Source organism: Microcaecilia unicolor, chromosome 4, assembly GCF_901765095.1.
Source record: "Microcaecilia unicolor chromosome 4, aMicUni1.1, whole genome shotgun sequence".
Classification (NCBI taxonomy): domain Eukaryota; kingdom Metazoa; phylum Chordata; class Amphibia; order Gymnophiona; family Siphonopidae; genus Microcaecilia; species Microcaecilia unicolor.
This window is the reverse complement of record NC_044034.1, coordinates 240,512,681-240,528,742: the sequence shown is the minus strand read 5'-3', so window position 1 is coordinate 240,528,742 and position 16,062 is coordinate 240,512,681. Positions and strand designations below refer to the sequence as shown.

At 41.5% G+C, this 16,062-nt stretch overlaps 1 protein-coding gene across 1 annotated transcript in view; it reads left to right on the top strand.

The window, feature by feature from the left end:
• The window catches only part of FARP1 (FERM, ARH/RhoGEF and pleckstrin domain protein 1), a 424,664-nt gene that overhangs the window by 365,046 nt on the left and 43,556 nt on the right, over nucleotides 1–16,062 (top strand). Inside the window, 5 exon segments of the mRNA XM_030201356.1 lie at nucleotides 2,167–2,297; nucleotides 11,440–11,508; nucleotides 12,078–12,167; nucleotides 14,558–14,594; nucleotides 14,597–14,639. Of these exon segments, the coding sequence (XP_030057216.1) occupies nucleotides 2,167–2,297; nucleotides 11,440–11,508; nucleotides 12,078–12,167; nucleotides 14,558–14,594; nucleotides 14,597–14,639 (370 nt within the window).

Genomic DNA, 16,062 nt, shown 5'->3' with positions numbered 1-16,062 from the left:
TTGGCAAGCACAGCGGTCAGACGTCTTCTGTAGTTGATGATGAGGTTTGCACACATGTCAGGAGGAATTTTGGTCCACTCCTCTTTGCAGATCATCTCTAAATCATTAAGAGTTCTGGGCTGTCGCTTGGCAACTCGCAGCTTCAGCTCCCTCCATAAGTTTTCAATGGGATTAAGGTCTGGTGACTGGCTAGGCCACTCCATGACCCTAATGTGCTTCTTCCTGAGCCACTCCTTTGTTGCCTTGGCTGTATGTTTTGGGTCATTGTCGTGCTGGAAGACCCAGCCACGACCCATTTTTAAGGCCCTGGCGGAGGGAAGGAGGTTGTCACTCAGAATTGTACGGTACATGGCCCCATCCATTCTCCCATTGATGCGGTGAAGTAGTCCTGTGCCCTTAGCAGAGAAACACCCCCAAAACATAACATTTCCACCTCCATGCTTGACAGTGGGGACGGTGTTCTTTGGGTCATAGGCAGCATTTCTCTTCCTCCAAACACGGCGAGTTGAGTTCATGCCAAAGAGCTCAATTTTTGTCTCATCTGACCACAGCACCTTCTCCCAATCACTCTCGGCATCATCCAGGTGTTCACTGGCAAACTTCAGACGGGCCGTCACATGTGCCTTCCGGAGCAGGGGGACCTTGCGGGCACTGCAGGATTGCAATCCGTTATGTCGTAATGTGTTACCAATGGTTTTCGTGGTGACAGTGGTCCCAGCTGCCTTGAGATCATTGACAAGTTCCCCCCTTGTAGTTGTAGGCTGATTTCTAACCTTCCTCATGATCAAGGATACCCCACGAGGTGAGATTTTGCGTGGAGCCCCAGATCTTTGTCGATTGACAGTCATTTTGTACTTCTTCCATTTTCTTACTATGGCACCAACAGTTGTCTCCTTCTCGCCCAGCGTCTTACTGATGGTTTTGTAGCCCATTCCAGCCTTGTGCAGGTGTATGATCTTGTCCCTGACATCCTTAGACAGCTCCTTGCTCTTGGCCATTTTGTAGAGGTTAGAGTCTGACTGATTCACTGAGTCTGTGGACAGGTGTCTTTCATACAGGTGACCATTGCCGACAGCTGTCTGTCATGCAGGTAACGAGTTGATTTGGAGCATCTACCTGGTCTGTAGGGGCCAGATCTCTTACTGGTTGGTGGGGGATCAAATACTTATTTCCCTCTGCAGAATGCAAATAAATTCATATACTTTCCACAATGTGATTTTCCGGATTTAATTTGTGATGTGCTATCTCTCACTGTTACCAATAACCTACCCTTCAATTATGGGCTGCTCATGTCTTTGTCAGTGGGCAAACTTACAAAATCAGCAAGGGATCAAATACTTATTTCCCCCACTGTATATATATATATATATATATATATATATGAGAGATAGAGATTTAGATAGTTTATGGTTTATTGAATTTGATATGCCACTTTTCATCTCTCTCTCTCTTTCTTGCTCGCTTTGATAGATAGATACACACAACCTGATAGAGACATTCCAATGATTCCAAAGACATTTATCAATGAAAATAAATTAAACAAGGAGACCCAGGGTGGGCTTGGAAGTAAGATAAATATTTCACCTAAGTAATATCGTGTGTAGTCGAAGAGATCATGGCAAAAGTAGATGAGGAAACAGAAGTGAAACTAGAATGAATTAGGCTGTGCAATAATGCAGTAGCTAGTAAAAATGTGCAACTGATATATTTTTGAAAGGAGTGTAATAGAAAGGGGGAGGTAGGTAGGTACTGGATAGTAGGCTTGGTATTTCGAGGGGTTATTAGAGTAAAAACGTCTCATGTTGGATGGACGGTATTTTTCGTTTCTTGGGAGGGAGATTACGGGAAGAAGAGGAGTAGGGGGTGGTTTAGGAAGGGAGAATGTTGTCGTTTGACAATGTGTTGTAAATATACGTAATCTAGATGTCTATTTGATGGTCTTTCTCTCTTGATTTGTTCATTATATGTATAAGCTGTTGGTAGTATGAGTATTTGGTGGGGGAGGGAAGATAACGGACAGAGAATACATTGCAAAAAAAGTGAACGAGTGTTTGAAGGTTGACTGTATCTTTATTGGATTGTTCCATAAAATCGTTTAAACATAAAAAAGGGAAAAAAAGTAATGTAATAGAAAGTTGAGTATTAATTTGTTTGGGTTTTTTCTAGCTTCTCTGGCAGAGATTTCTGAAATAGTAGGTCAACTCCATGGTACTATGATAAAAATGGAAAATTTCCAGAAGTTGCAAGAACTCAAGAAGGATTTGATAGGCATTGAAAATCTTGTGATCCCAGGAAGGGTAAGTAACAATCCCAGCATGCTAAACTAGGGAAATGAAAAAATTTTAATAGTTGCCTGGTCTCTATGTAAATTCTTCTGCTTGTGAATTATACATACATAGCTTAGTAGTTCCCAGGAGCAATGAGAGAGGCTCTCAAAGGGTCCTTCCCATGAGGGAGAAACAGCTGATTGCCTAAGACCCCATCAGGCAAGTTAAATACCTAGCTCTTTACTTCAGTCTCTAGGAGGCCAAAGGAAAGAAATCCACACATAAACCATCAATAAAAATATATATATACATCAAAGGCCTTCGGGAGAGAGTGCGGGTCCCACTTAATGACAGTGAGTTCACCCAGAACTGTCTCAAAATCTCTCAGGTCCTCTGCTCTTTTAAGAATGCATTAAGTCATAAATTAACTGGTTACATCACAAATCATGGGACACAAACTTTGAAAAATCATTGGCTAGATTATATTCTGCTTACATCTGCAAGTTCAGGGGATTCAGTGTACTTTCCAAAACTGTTAGTGGTTCCAGTAAAAATCTAACATTTATAGGAATGCAGAAGGATCATACATTATTCCATAAATCATCTGCATACATCTCATTCACTTCCCTATTCTTTTCCAAACTTGCTTATGTCTAATAAAAGTTTCCTGCATCTGGTAAAGACAGCATTTAGTCATTTCCATCTTATTTACTATACTAATATTTAATCTCTAATATTTCTCTCTATGAATGGGGGACCATTATTTTCAAATATAACCTTAATATCATCACAGCAACTTCAAAGCCCTGCTTGATAGACATTTGGCATGCTAAGTCTCCTCAGGCAATTTAAACAAGGAACAACTTTGAGTTTGATGTGACTGGATGCCACCTTAGCTTTTACTCTCTGTCGATCTGATGATCTCTGCCACCCAAGTAAGCACCCACCTGGACATTAGACATGTTGTCTCTGTTCACTGAGTACTATATCCAGTACTGCCACCATTTATCTGGGCAAAGCCCCATGTTGTTCTTTCTACTTCTCTCCAGATTTGCAGATGGGGATACTGTAATAAACATCCTATAGATCTGGGTTACCCAGTATTATCAGCTCTCCTTTCATTCCCATTGTCAAAAGGTTAGAAGGAAGAGTTTGCCTGTATGCAGATGACAAAGGTTTGCAACAGAGTGGACGCACTCATTAAGGGGAGATGGTGTATAGATAATATGAAGCCCCAGTGAGTATTTACTCTTAAAATCTATCACTTCCCTTGATAGTTGTGGTGTGAGGGGAAGGGACTTCTTAGTGTCTCTATGTAAAATATTACCATCTACCTGAGATCCAAGAATGAGCGTTCTTCATTGCTGGACCAGTTTTGTGGAACTCATTATCTGTTGACTTGCATACTCAGACTCAACTTCTTTTAGTTTGGAAGCAACTATAAGATTAGTTATTTCAGCAAACCTTTGGAGCTATATTGTAATGTAGTTGCTGTGACAATTTGTTGTTCCCTGCATCAGACTGCAGGGTAATCAGCATTTCTCTGTTTAACAGTACAGTTATTTAGTATGTAAGAATGTTATATATCGAACCATTTGTTTTATTTTAAGTGTGTATTATTGGAACTCTCCCAGATTGTAGGATAGAGTGGGCTATATATTTTTTTTTAATAAATAAATAGTGATCTACAACATTTAAAGCATGGGCTAATGATACACATTTAAACTGTAATGTGAAGAAATGCAGTGTGATGTATTTTGGGTGCAGAAATCCAGTTGTACACTGTAGGAAGAGAGAAACTGGTGTGCATGGACCAGAAGAGAGATATGGAAAGGGTGGGATTTGATATTCCACCTTTCTGTGGTTACTAACAAAGCGGTTCACATGTTATATACAGTTACTTATTTTGTACTTGGAGCTATAGAGGGTTAAGTGACTTGTCCAAAGTCACAAGCAGCTGCAGAGGGAATTGAACACAGTTCCCCTGGTTCTCAGGCAACTGCACTAACCATTAGGCTATTCCTCCACTTGGGGTGATAGTGTCTGAAGATCTCGAGCCAAAAGGATGTTAGATTGTATATAGAGAGGCATAATTATCAAATAGGATGAGATAAAGCCCCTGTACAAGTCACTGGTGATACTCAACTTGGAGTACCATGTTCATTTTTGAAAAGTACAAAGAGCGTTAAAGCAGTTTAGAGGAAAGTGATCAAAATGGTGTGGGATCTGCACCAGAAGATGTATGAGAAGAGAACATAAGAATAGCTATACAGAATCATACCAATGGTCCATCTAGCCCAGTATCCTGTTTCCAACAGTGGCCAATCCAGGTTAACAAGTACCTGGCAGAAACTCAAATCATGACAACATTCCATGCTACCAATCCCTGGGCACGCAGTAGCTTCCCCATGTCTGTCTCAATAGCAGACTATGGACTTTTCCTCCAGGAACTTGTCCAACCTTTTTTAAACCCAGATACACTAACCACTCTTACTACATCCTCCAGTAAAGAGTTCCAGAGCTTAACTATTCATTGAGTGAAAAAATATTTCTTCCTATTTGTTTTAAAAGTATTTCAATATAACTTCCTTGAATGTCCCCTAGTGTTTGTATTTTTGGAATGAGTAAAAAATTGATTTACTTCTACTTTTTCTACACCACTCAGGATTTTGTAGAATTCAATCATATCTTCCCTCATCTTTCGCTTTTCCAGGCTGAAGAGCCCTAACCTCTTTAGCCTTTCCTCATGTGGAACCTTTTCTAATTCTGCTATATCTTTTTTGAGATATGGTGACTAGAACTGAACGCAATATTCATGGAGCAATACAGAGGCATTATAGCATTTTCGATCTTATTCACCATCCCTTTCCTAATAATTCTTAGCATCCTGTTTGCTTTTTTGGCCGCTGCCACACACTGAGCAGAAGATTTCAGTGTATTATCTACAACTGTTAAAAAAGGCCCGTTTCTGACACAAATGAAATGGGCGCTAGCAAGGTTTTCCTCGGCTCCCCTGCAGCCACCCATGTCCAGCAACCCTCCTCTCCCCCTGCAGCCACCCATGTTCAGCGACCCTCCTCTCCCCCTGTGCCCACTGCAGCCACCCTTGTCCAGCGACCCTCCTCTCTCCCCTGCAGCCACCCATGTCCAGCGACCCCCTGCAGCCACCCATGTCCAGCGACCCTCCTCTCTCCCCTGCCCCCCTCCAGCCTCCCATGTCCAGCGACCCTCCTCTGGACATGGATCAGCTGTGAGGCATGTCCCCCCCCCCCCCCCCGGCTTCTGAAGTTGACATCATAATGGCTACGATGATGTCAGCCTGATCTACGGAGCCTAGCAGACCAACTCGGAATGAGCCACAGTCCCAGACAAGTTGGAGGTGAGAATTATTATATAGGATGACACCTAGATATTTTTCTTGGGTGCTGACCCCCAAGGTGGACCCTAGCATCAAGTAACTATGATTTGGATTATTCTTTCCAATGTGCATCACTTTGCATTTGTACACATTAAATTTCATCTGTCATTTGGATACCCAAAGGGGCATTTTCTACCGGGGACGCCCATCTCTAAGGGTGGTGCCGCAAAGGGGCGGGGCCGACCGTATTATCGAACGAGATGGGCATCCATCTTTCGTTTAGATAATACGGTTGGGGGTGCCGAAATCTCAACATTTAGGTCAACATTAAAGATGGTCCACTTAAATGCTGAGATCGCCGGATTTAGAGATGGGCGCCCTCGGTTTTCGCCGATAATGGAAACCGATGGCACCCATCTCAAAAACGAACAAATCCAAGGCATTTGGTCGTGGGAGGGGCCAGGATTCGTAGTGCACTGGTCCCCCTCACATGCCAGGGCACCCTAGGGGGCACTACAGTGGACTTCGCAAATTGGTCCCAGGTGCATAGCTCCCTTACCTTGGGTGCTGAGCCCCCCAAAACCCACTCCCCACAACTATACACATAGCCCTAAGGGGTGAAGGGGGACACCTACATGTGGGTACAGTGGGTTTTGAAGGGCTCCCATTTTCCACCACAAGTGTAACAGGTAGGGGGGGGATGGGCCTGGGTCCGCCTGCCTGAAGTCCACTGCACCCACTAAAACTGCTCCAGGGACCTGTATACTGTTGCGATGGACCTGAGTATGACATTTGAGGCTAGCATAGAGGCTGGCAAAAAAAGTTTTTAAAGTTGTTTTTTTGAGGGTGGGAGGGGGTTAGTGACCACTGGGGGAGTCAGGGGAGGTGATCCCCGATTCCCTCTGGTGGTCATCTGGTCAGTTCGGGCACTTTTTTTTGGGAATTGGACCTGAAAAAAAAGGGATCAAATAAAGTGGACCAAATTCTCGCCAGGGACGCCCTTCTTTTTTCCATTATCGGCCGAGGGCGCCCATCTCTTAAGTACGCCCCACCACGCCCCTGTTCCACTTCGCTACCCTTCTGACACGCCCCCTTGAAGTTTGGCAGGCTCCGCAACGGAAAGCAGTTGGCGCCGGCCAAAATCAGCTTTTGATTATACCGATTTGGCCGGCTTTAGGAGATTGTGTCGGAAGATGGCCAGCGATCGCCTTCGAAAATAAGCTGGCCAGTCTTCCAAGATCATCCTGCAATATTTCACAGTCCACACGTGTTTTAACAACTTTGAATAGTTTTGTGTCATCTGCAAATTTAATCACCTCGCTCGTCATTCTAATTTCCATATAATTTATAAATATGTTAAATAGCACTGGTCCCAGTACTGATCCCTGCGGCATTCCACTGTTCCCCCTTCTTCAGTGAGAGATATGACCATTTAATCCTACTTTCTCTTTTCTGTCTGATAATCAGTTCCTAATCTACACCAGAATATTGCCTCCTATCCCATGACTAATTTTCTTAGGAGTCTGTCATGAGGAACTTTATCAAAAGCTTTCTGAAAACCTAGATACACTACATCAACCTGCTCACCTTTATCCACATGTTTATTCATGCCTTCAAAGAAATAAAGCAAATTGGTGAGGCATGACTTCCCTTGAATTCAACACTACATCAACCTGCTCACCTTTATCCACATGTTTATTCATGCCTTCAAAGAAATAAAGCAAATTGGTGAGGCATGACTTCCCTTGAATTCAACACTACATCAACCTGCTCACCTTTATCCACATGTTTATTCATGCCTTCAAAGAAATAAAGCAAACTGGTGAGGCAAGACTTCCATTGGCTGAACCTATGCTGACTCTGTTTGTCTATGTATCCTATAATTGTATTCTTTATAATAGTTTCCACTATTTTGCCCAACACTGATGTCAGGCTTACTGGTCTGTAATTTCCAGGATCACCCCTGGAACCCTTTTTAAAAATTGGCGTCATCATGGATGAGAAGAATGTGTGACAGGAGGTATTAATAGCAAAAAAAATCTTTTCAAAAATGGGGATGGCTATAGAACTCAAAGACTTGACTTGAAGCAGCTAGGCTTGATGTACTATTGGTATGACAACACATACCTTTATGTTCTTAAGATCTCAGGGAAATTTTCGAAAGTGCCCAGTAAGAAGTTTTTTCTTATATGTCAGAGTTTGTATTGCTGTAATAAAACTCCTCCTTGTAGCATTTTTCTCAGTTATAGAACTCCAGGGATGTTCTGGAGAGCTTGTTTTACTTCTCTTTGCTAAGAGGGAAACAATTTAAACCATATACTTATCTTTTACATCAAGATGGTGAATCTCTAACCTGCTCAACTTTTCTCTTGTGAGGATGAAGAGGTTTCTCCTTTGTCTATTTTTCTTTTCTAGGGGCATCTGCTCTTTCTCCAGAGAACACTGAGGCACACATTTCTGGTTTAGGCCATGCTGGCCTTTTCTCAAAGGGATATACCGCACTATACCATTTCTTACCTAGATCCTAAAGACACACCTAAGGGCTGACATTCAGTCTTGCAGGGAGTGGCAGAGTTAACTATTTCACTCTTTTCATTTGGTTTTAACTGGATATTAAACAATGCTTCGGCATAGCTATATATATCCAAATAAAATTAGGCAGATAAAGATGTCTGGTTTACTTTAGGACTGCCCTCCAGCACAACCAAAGTTGTCAGGATAAGTTTATTCGAACTGTGCAGATATAGAGTGCTGCCCTGCTAAACTCAAGTCATGCCTCTGAAACTCCTCCAGTGCCACCTCTTTGGCACCTTTGTCCAGTCAAAAAAATGTAACCACTGCATGGGGAAGGGTGCGTCAGGAATGAATATTTAAAAATAAAGATTTACCTGGGTAACTCTCAAAGTTACCTGTATGATTGCTTTGAATATCAGCCTCTTAAGACCAGTGAGTCCTTACATACATCATGTTGTAGGAAATGATCTTAACTCTTTCTTTGACCAGGAAAGTCAAAATCCTTTGAAGACTGTGTTGAGTTGCTCTCATTATTGTTTAAATGTTCAGAATAATAGTTGTCAATGAAAAGTAAACAGTATTGCAAAGGAGAAGTGACTGAAATACAGAGTTTCAAGCAGTACTAGGAAAGAACTGATACCAACCAGAAGTTCACTTTGTTTCAAAATGTGATGCTTCTCTTCATCAAGGCAGTTAGGAAATTTTTATTTATATTTTTGCATGCAGTTGGATGCAGTTCTATGAAATAGTATTGAATGAGTCAATTGTAACCACCTTACTGGGAAAACTTACATGGACCATGCTGGTCTTTATCTGTCATCATTTACCATATTACTATGAGCTAATCCCTGTACTGTTATTTGTGGAAAAATGTGGTTCTCCTCAATTTATTCTTGATGAGGGATGAAACAGTGTCTCCTACAAATGAGTGGAACTGAAAATGTGTCATGTGGAAAATGGAGTTTTCTTACTGTTCTGCACTGTGAACAATGTTTTGTACAGGCTTAGTTTTTGGGTACTTGGTGCCAAGAAACAAGTATTTATTGATGCACATAATGGCATGCAGTGCAGTGTGATTGTCCAGTGTTTCCTGGATGAGGTCATTTAGCTAGGGATACACATGCAACTAGTTATTGGTTTTGAATCTGATTAAGAAACACTTTTATATTCATTATTGTATAGTGCTGGAAAGGAAAGGAGATGTGATTTGATGTACTGCCTTTCTATAGTTACAATCAAAGCAGTTTAATATTATATACAGGTACTTACTTTGTACCTGGAGCAATGGAAAGTGACTTTTCCAGAGTTTCAAGGAGCTGCAGTAGGAATGGAACCCAGTTTCCCTGGTTCTCAGGCCACTCTTAAGTTTATAAAGCACTGGGAGGGCAATTCTATCTTATTTTTAGGCAAAGTCTATTCTACTAAGAAAATTAGACATATGCTTTTCTTTATAGAATACTGCTGTCAGGGGCAGTGGAACACCTTTTTGTTTGGGGGTACCCAAGCTCTGCCCACCCATTCCATCCCTAACCCCACTCCAACCCTTCTATACCATCCTAATCCCCTCCCATGGTGTCCAACATGTCTCTCCTTCCCTCACTCCCTCCCTCTCAACCCTCCCCCCTCCATGGTGTCAAGCATTTCTTTCCTTCCCTACTCCCTCCAGCCCCCTCTCCCCATCTTCCTTTTGGCATCTTCTTCCCTTCTGCTTCAGCATCTCTCTCCTCCCTTCTCCCCTTCCACCGTGTGATGTGCAGCTTTCCACTACCCCCCATCTTCATCATTTCTCTCCTTTCCTGTTGCCCCCACAAGGTATTTATTCTCTTCCTAGCTCACCTAGCAGTGTTGTCTCTGAAATATTTGGGGTGACAACAATGGATCAAACTGGGTATGGTGGGGGGGGGGGGGGGGGCAAGTCAAATCTACATTTCTGCACATTATGGCTACCATATTACACACCCCTTCCCCCCACCTCCACACTTTAAAATTAGCAAATATAAGACACCATGGCTGCCGATGCATAAAAAAAATCCTCCTCCTTCCAGCCAGTTTCAGCTACCCAGTAAAATCATCATTACAACTGATAGCATCATTATCAAAATTCTGTATTAAGGATTGGACAAAGTCTCAATACATACCCTGAAGCTCCAGTTCTGTATTACAAACTCCATATTTCCCAGGTATTTCGAGTCTATTCTACTAAGAAAAGTAGACATATAGAATACCAGTGTGATCGGTTAGCCACGTACAAGCACTTAGGCCAGCCACATAGCTACTGGATCTGCTCGTGTCTAGTTTGGGAAAATATGCATGTAAATCATAGTATTCTATATTTAAACTCTGCCCATGTGATTGCACACCTGCAGAGTATTTGTTGTCAATCATTGGTCATAACAGTAATACTTACTATGAACACTGTGTCCAGTCTTACATACTCCAAAAAATTATATATGAAAAATAGGAAGGAAAAGCCTCAGAGTTCTGATGAGTGCTGTTGTACTTTTCTACCTGTTCATATATCTATCACAGGCATAAAAACCTTCCAACCTCCCTACTTTCACTCAAACTTTAATTTTTAATTAACATGTTCCAAAAAAATTTTCATTTGAATAATACTTAGCTTCTCAGCTTAGTTTCATGGTATCCCTGACGTTGGCCACTGTTTCACAGTTAGCCAACTGCTGCATCAGGGGGTTAAGACCATTTCCAGAATGGAAGCTAAGAGTTCAAAAAAAACCCACACTTAATCGGTATTCTATAAGCTGCACCTAACGTTTGGCGTGGTTTATAGCATAATGCTTAAGCGGAGAGGTTATGCATAAATGTAGACACCGCCATGTGCACCAACAAAAATGTGGTGTTTATGCCCACGCCTAAATTCACGCGCAGAGCACCAATATTCTCTAATTATGCATGTAACTCAAAACTACGCCCCGAAATGCCCATGACCCCCTCATTTCCATCCTCCCTTTTTAGAGCCGCGTATACATTTTAGGCATGTAAGTCCCAAGTGTCAATAATTGCTTGTTAAAAATCCATTTATTGGCAGTAATTGGTTCATTCTTCTACTAAATTACGTGTACAAATCAGGAAAATGCCTAAATTTGCGCATGCAATTTTTGGCATCTTGTAGAATCAGGGGGATCAGCAAACCAGATTACATTAGTAGGTTATATCAGAAGGGGAATAACTCTAAAGCTAGCACATAATATAGCTAATTCTGTATTGCCCAATACTTGAATTTTGCATTGTATTCAGAAACATAATTTTTTTTTCTGTACTTTTGCTGTTTTTCTAAAGGAGTTTATTAGACTGGGCAGCCTCAGCAAGTTATCTGGAAAAGGTTTGCAACAACGAATGTTCTTCCTGGTAAGTTAACTTCACATTAGGGAGTTTCATTTACTAATGGCTTGTACGTGCTAACAACGTTATTGCAAGTTATCTGCCACAGAGTCCATTTTGTCTCTTGTTAGTAAATAAGGCCCTGAATATAGCAGAGGCTGGTGGTGCATGAAATTATTGGTGAGACTGAGGACTTGTTAGGTCAGTATTTCCGAAGTCCAGCCTTGGAGTACCCCATACCAGTCAGGTTTTCAGGACATCCACAATGAATATACATGAACTTGATTTGCATACACTGCCTCTGTTATATGCATATCTCTTTCATTCATATTCATTGTGGATATCCTGAAAACCTGACTGGCAAGGGGTACTCTAGGACCGGACTTGGGAAAAAATCTGTTAGGTGACAGTAAATAGGGAAATGTAAAGGTGAAAATTTTACAATTGCTTTGAAAATCTACTTGAAGCAGTTCAAAGTGATCAGCTGTGTTCAGCCCGTGTTTTTGGTATGATAAGCTGTGGTGGTGTATTTTATATTCCTGTAATTGTTTTAGCAAAATTCAGCTTATGCAAAATGTATCCTTTTTTTATTTCAGTTCAATGATGTATTGCTCTACACAAGCAGAGGGCTGACAGCATCAAATCAATTTAAGGTTCACGGGCAGCTGCCTCTCTACGGCATGACAGTGAGTATATTTTCCAAGGATTGGGTCTTGCTCTCATTTATCTGGTATGAATCTGGTGGACATCATGCCCAGTGATGTTTCATATTATGCATCTTTTGTCAAAGAGAGGCCTGCTCCTCAAAAATGAGCTAAATCCACAAAATTTATATTTGGGGATCTTTCCTGAAGCAGTATGCTGCTGAATTTGGATTTATGTTTATGATACTTGACTTTTATTGATGTTTTTGTTGATTCTGTTGTGCCCAAGCTTACCAGACTTGGTGACTCCTTATGCAGGGAATTCCACCAATGATTTGATATTTTTTGGACTTACTACACATAGCATAAACATTTGTGCTATTTAAATTCTCTTTGGAGACATAATAAAATTAAAGTTTTAACCTAAGCTTTGTGGACATCGCTCATTTTTGAGGACCAGACCTCCCTTTCATGGAGTTTCTGATCTTCCAAAGTATCAATTCATTTTTTCATGCTTTTTAGATGCATCCCAAGATAAACGTTTTCTGGCGAACTGAAACAAACTATTTAGAAAGATTTTTGGGACACAATATTCCATTCTCGCCTGCTGGATTCCTTCTGTACAAATATGAGATTTTTTTAGAATCCAAAATCATCGTCACTGCCTCCTACTTCAGCAGGCGGGAGTGCTGAGTAAAATAGTTATACTTGCACAAGTGCCCTCTTTTAGGGCTTGGCGGAATCAATTCCATGGGCTAGTGCTTCTGGAACAGCAGCAAGCTAAATCTTCTCTTAAAAGGAAGATGTTTTTCCTGTCCATTTGGAGTGCATACTTACGATCTTCATAAAGCACGTAGCGTAATTCTTAACTAATTCTAAGGATTATACAGATGTGGAGATGAGGCTCCTGTGCTACCTTTCCTATAAGGGTTGGTTTTTTTTTTTTAGTCGTTTTGTTTTAGTTTGCTTATAGTTGTGGTAAGGAAAGATTATATTGGGAAGTAGTAGGGAGATAGATTTATTCTTTGGCTTGACGGTTTAATAGTTGACAAGCCCCTTGTGTCAATTATTCCTTGGTGCAAGTATTAGGGACACTCAAGATAGGGTATATTTGGGGAGGGGTTTCCTATTTCTATTCTATTCTATTTACATCATTTGTATTCTATCTTTAACCACAGCTGCAAAGTGAATTACACTAAGAGTCAGTTCTAGTTAGAAGGGAATTACACGTACAATGTTAACTAAAATATAGTCGTCATAACCACAAGAAAAAAACACTACATGGCTCAGTACAATGAAAATAGATGAGTTTTTAAGGCTTTGCGAAACTGTAAATGTGAAGCAATCACTATTCCAAATTTTAGCACTTTAGTACACGAAAGAGTGTTCCCAAACTGATTTAAATTTAACATTTTTCATTGAAGGATAATCCAAAGTTTATTTAGATCTATTTCTCAAAGATAGTCGTAAAGGTGGAATAGATAGAAGTTGGGTTACATTCTCCGATCCCAGACCATAAAAGCTGATATCCCAGACAAGCTACCTTAAAATAAATACACTGCTCCATGTTCAACCAGTGCAACTTATATAAAAGTGGAGGAGCTTCCTGAAATTTATCCAATTTAAAATCCACCTGGCCAATGTATTCTGTAAAAATTGCATTCTTTTCTTTAAATTTACACTGATAGTTCTATATAAAGAATTACAGTAATCAGGATATGGTGTTAAAACTACCTTAGCAATAACCTAAAAATTTCCAGGACTGATCTTATAGCTCTCAGATTATGAAAATTAAAAAAGAATTTCCATACTAACTGATTAATATGTAGCTCAAAAGACAATCTAGAATCTTAAATTATTCCAACACATTTTGGAAACGAGCTCTTTTTGATCTTTTGATCGATTCAACAGTTTTTGTTCATATATGGCCACTAGTAATTTCTTGTTATACTATGTTTGTGTTTATTAAAAGTGCATGGCCTATTCTATGCATTGATTTCAGTCACATTTCAGGATATCTATCATATTTGGTCCTGTATGGAGTGTTTTCTGCTGTAAGATGTTGGGATGGGGTTTTATATAAGGTTTCTGAAAATTGTTGAATGTTTTTCACTTTTTTGCATTTCTTATTCAATAAAAATTGTTTGAACCTAAACTGAATGTCAAGCCTAGTATAAATAATACTTTACAAGGGCAGAACATAAAGCCATGTTCTAAAATAACTTCAGAAATGATTTGCTGCCGTGAAGTGGTTGCAGTCTGGCATGGTGGCATCACAGCCGCAGGCATCTTTTGAAAATTTGCAGCTGGAGGCCATTGCCTGAATTGCCTCTGCCTGAATGTGGGCCTGAGGGGGGCCAGTTATTAATGGTGGTATTATGGGCACCTTAACCATATGTAGCCATAACTCATTATCTGCCTTTGTTTTCTAGATAGAAGAGAGTGAAGAGGAATGGGGAGTTCCTCATTGTTTACAATTCAAGGTCAACGTCAGTCCGTCATTGCTGCTGTCAGGTAAATTCGGTGGAGCAGACCTTTGCTGCTTCTTATATCTCTACAGCCAGTTTCCCACTAATGCTCTGACTTAATCATTTTAATATATCAAGGCACCGAGATATCTGAAGTCCTTTGAAGCATGCATTTGTTACAGGTACAAAGATATTTCAGCTAGGGCTGCACGTTAATTTCCATTAATGTCTTAATTATTAATCATGATTAAGAATTTTAATTGTGATTAATAATTTATCACATGCTGCCCACCTTCTGCCTCCCTCCCACTCCTCTCCCCACTGTGCATGGTCCAGCATTTCTCCCTCCTTTCCCACACACCCAGTGTACCTTTGAAACGCAAGCAAGTCTTCAACCCTGCAGCACCAGTGACAGCCATGCTCAAAGACTGCCTGTGGCCTGCACCGGGCCTTTCCCTCTGACCCGTCCTGCCTTTTCTGATGCATTTTCCAGTTTTCAGAAGGGTGGGACAGGTCAGAGGGAAAGTCCCAGTGTAGGGTGCAGGCTGCAGGCAGCTTTTGAGTACGGCTGGTGCTGGTGCTGCAGGACCAAAGACTTGTTTGCATTTTAAAAGATATACCGGGAAGGAGGGAGTGAATTGAGAGGGAACTGCAGGCATGGCCAAAAGGGGAAGAAGAGATGCTAGATTGAGCACGGGGAAGGGGGGGAAGTAGGGAGAGATGCCGATCCAATGGAGAGAAGGATGGAGGGAGAAAAGAGAGAGAGATATGTTGGGCTTGGAGGGAGGGGAGAGAGAGAGAGACAGATAATGGACCTGGGGTGGAGATGGTGGAGGGATGGAAGAAAAAGAGAGAGGTGTTGAACTTGGGGGTGGGGTGGGGGTTGGGAGAGAGGGAAGAGGGAGAGATAATGGACCTGGGATAGAGGGGGAGGGAGAGAGAGCGAATTGGACCTAGAGGCAGGAGAAAGGAAGATATTGGGCCTTTAATCACTAGCATAACCATAGTGGGGGTGGCTTGGAGACCTGGGCCACCCACTTTGGGCTCAGGCCCCCTCCAAAGCTGCAGTACCTGTTCAATGGCTGATGGGGTAGCTGAAACCCCACCAGCTGAAGAAATCTGCTACCTGAGTCACCCCCTTTTTCCTTGTACTGCCTCAGTAGCGAGGAAGTCATCGGCATGCTCCAAGCCTCCGACACTTGCACTCCCTAAGCATGCTCAGTTCCTGCTGACTTCCTCACTCTTGAGGCAGTACAATGAGGAAGGGTGTGGCTTTGGCAGTGGATTTCTTTGACTGTCGGGGCTTCGGCATCCTCACCAGCAAAAGTATAATACCTAATGTTGGGGAGGGGAGGTGGAAGGGGAGAAAAGAAAATGCGTGGCCACCTAATGGACTGCTGGCTATGCCTCGCATTCAATCGTGATTAAAAATTTTAATCGAACTGCAGCCCTAATTTTAGCTCATCCTA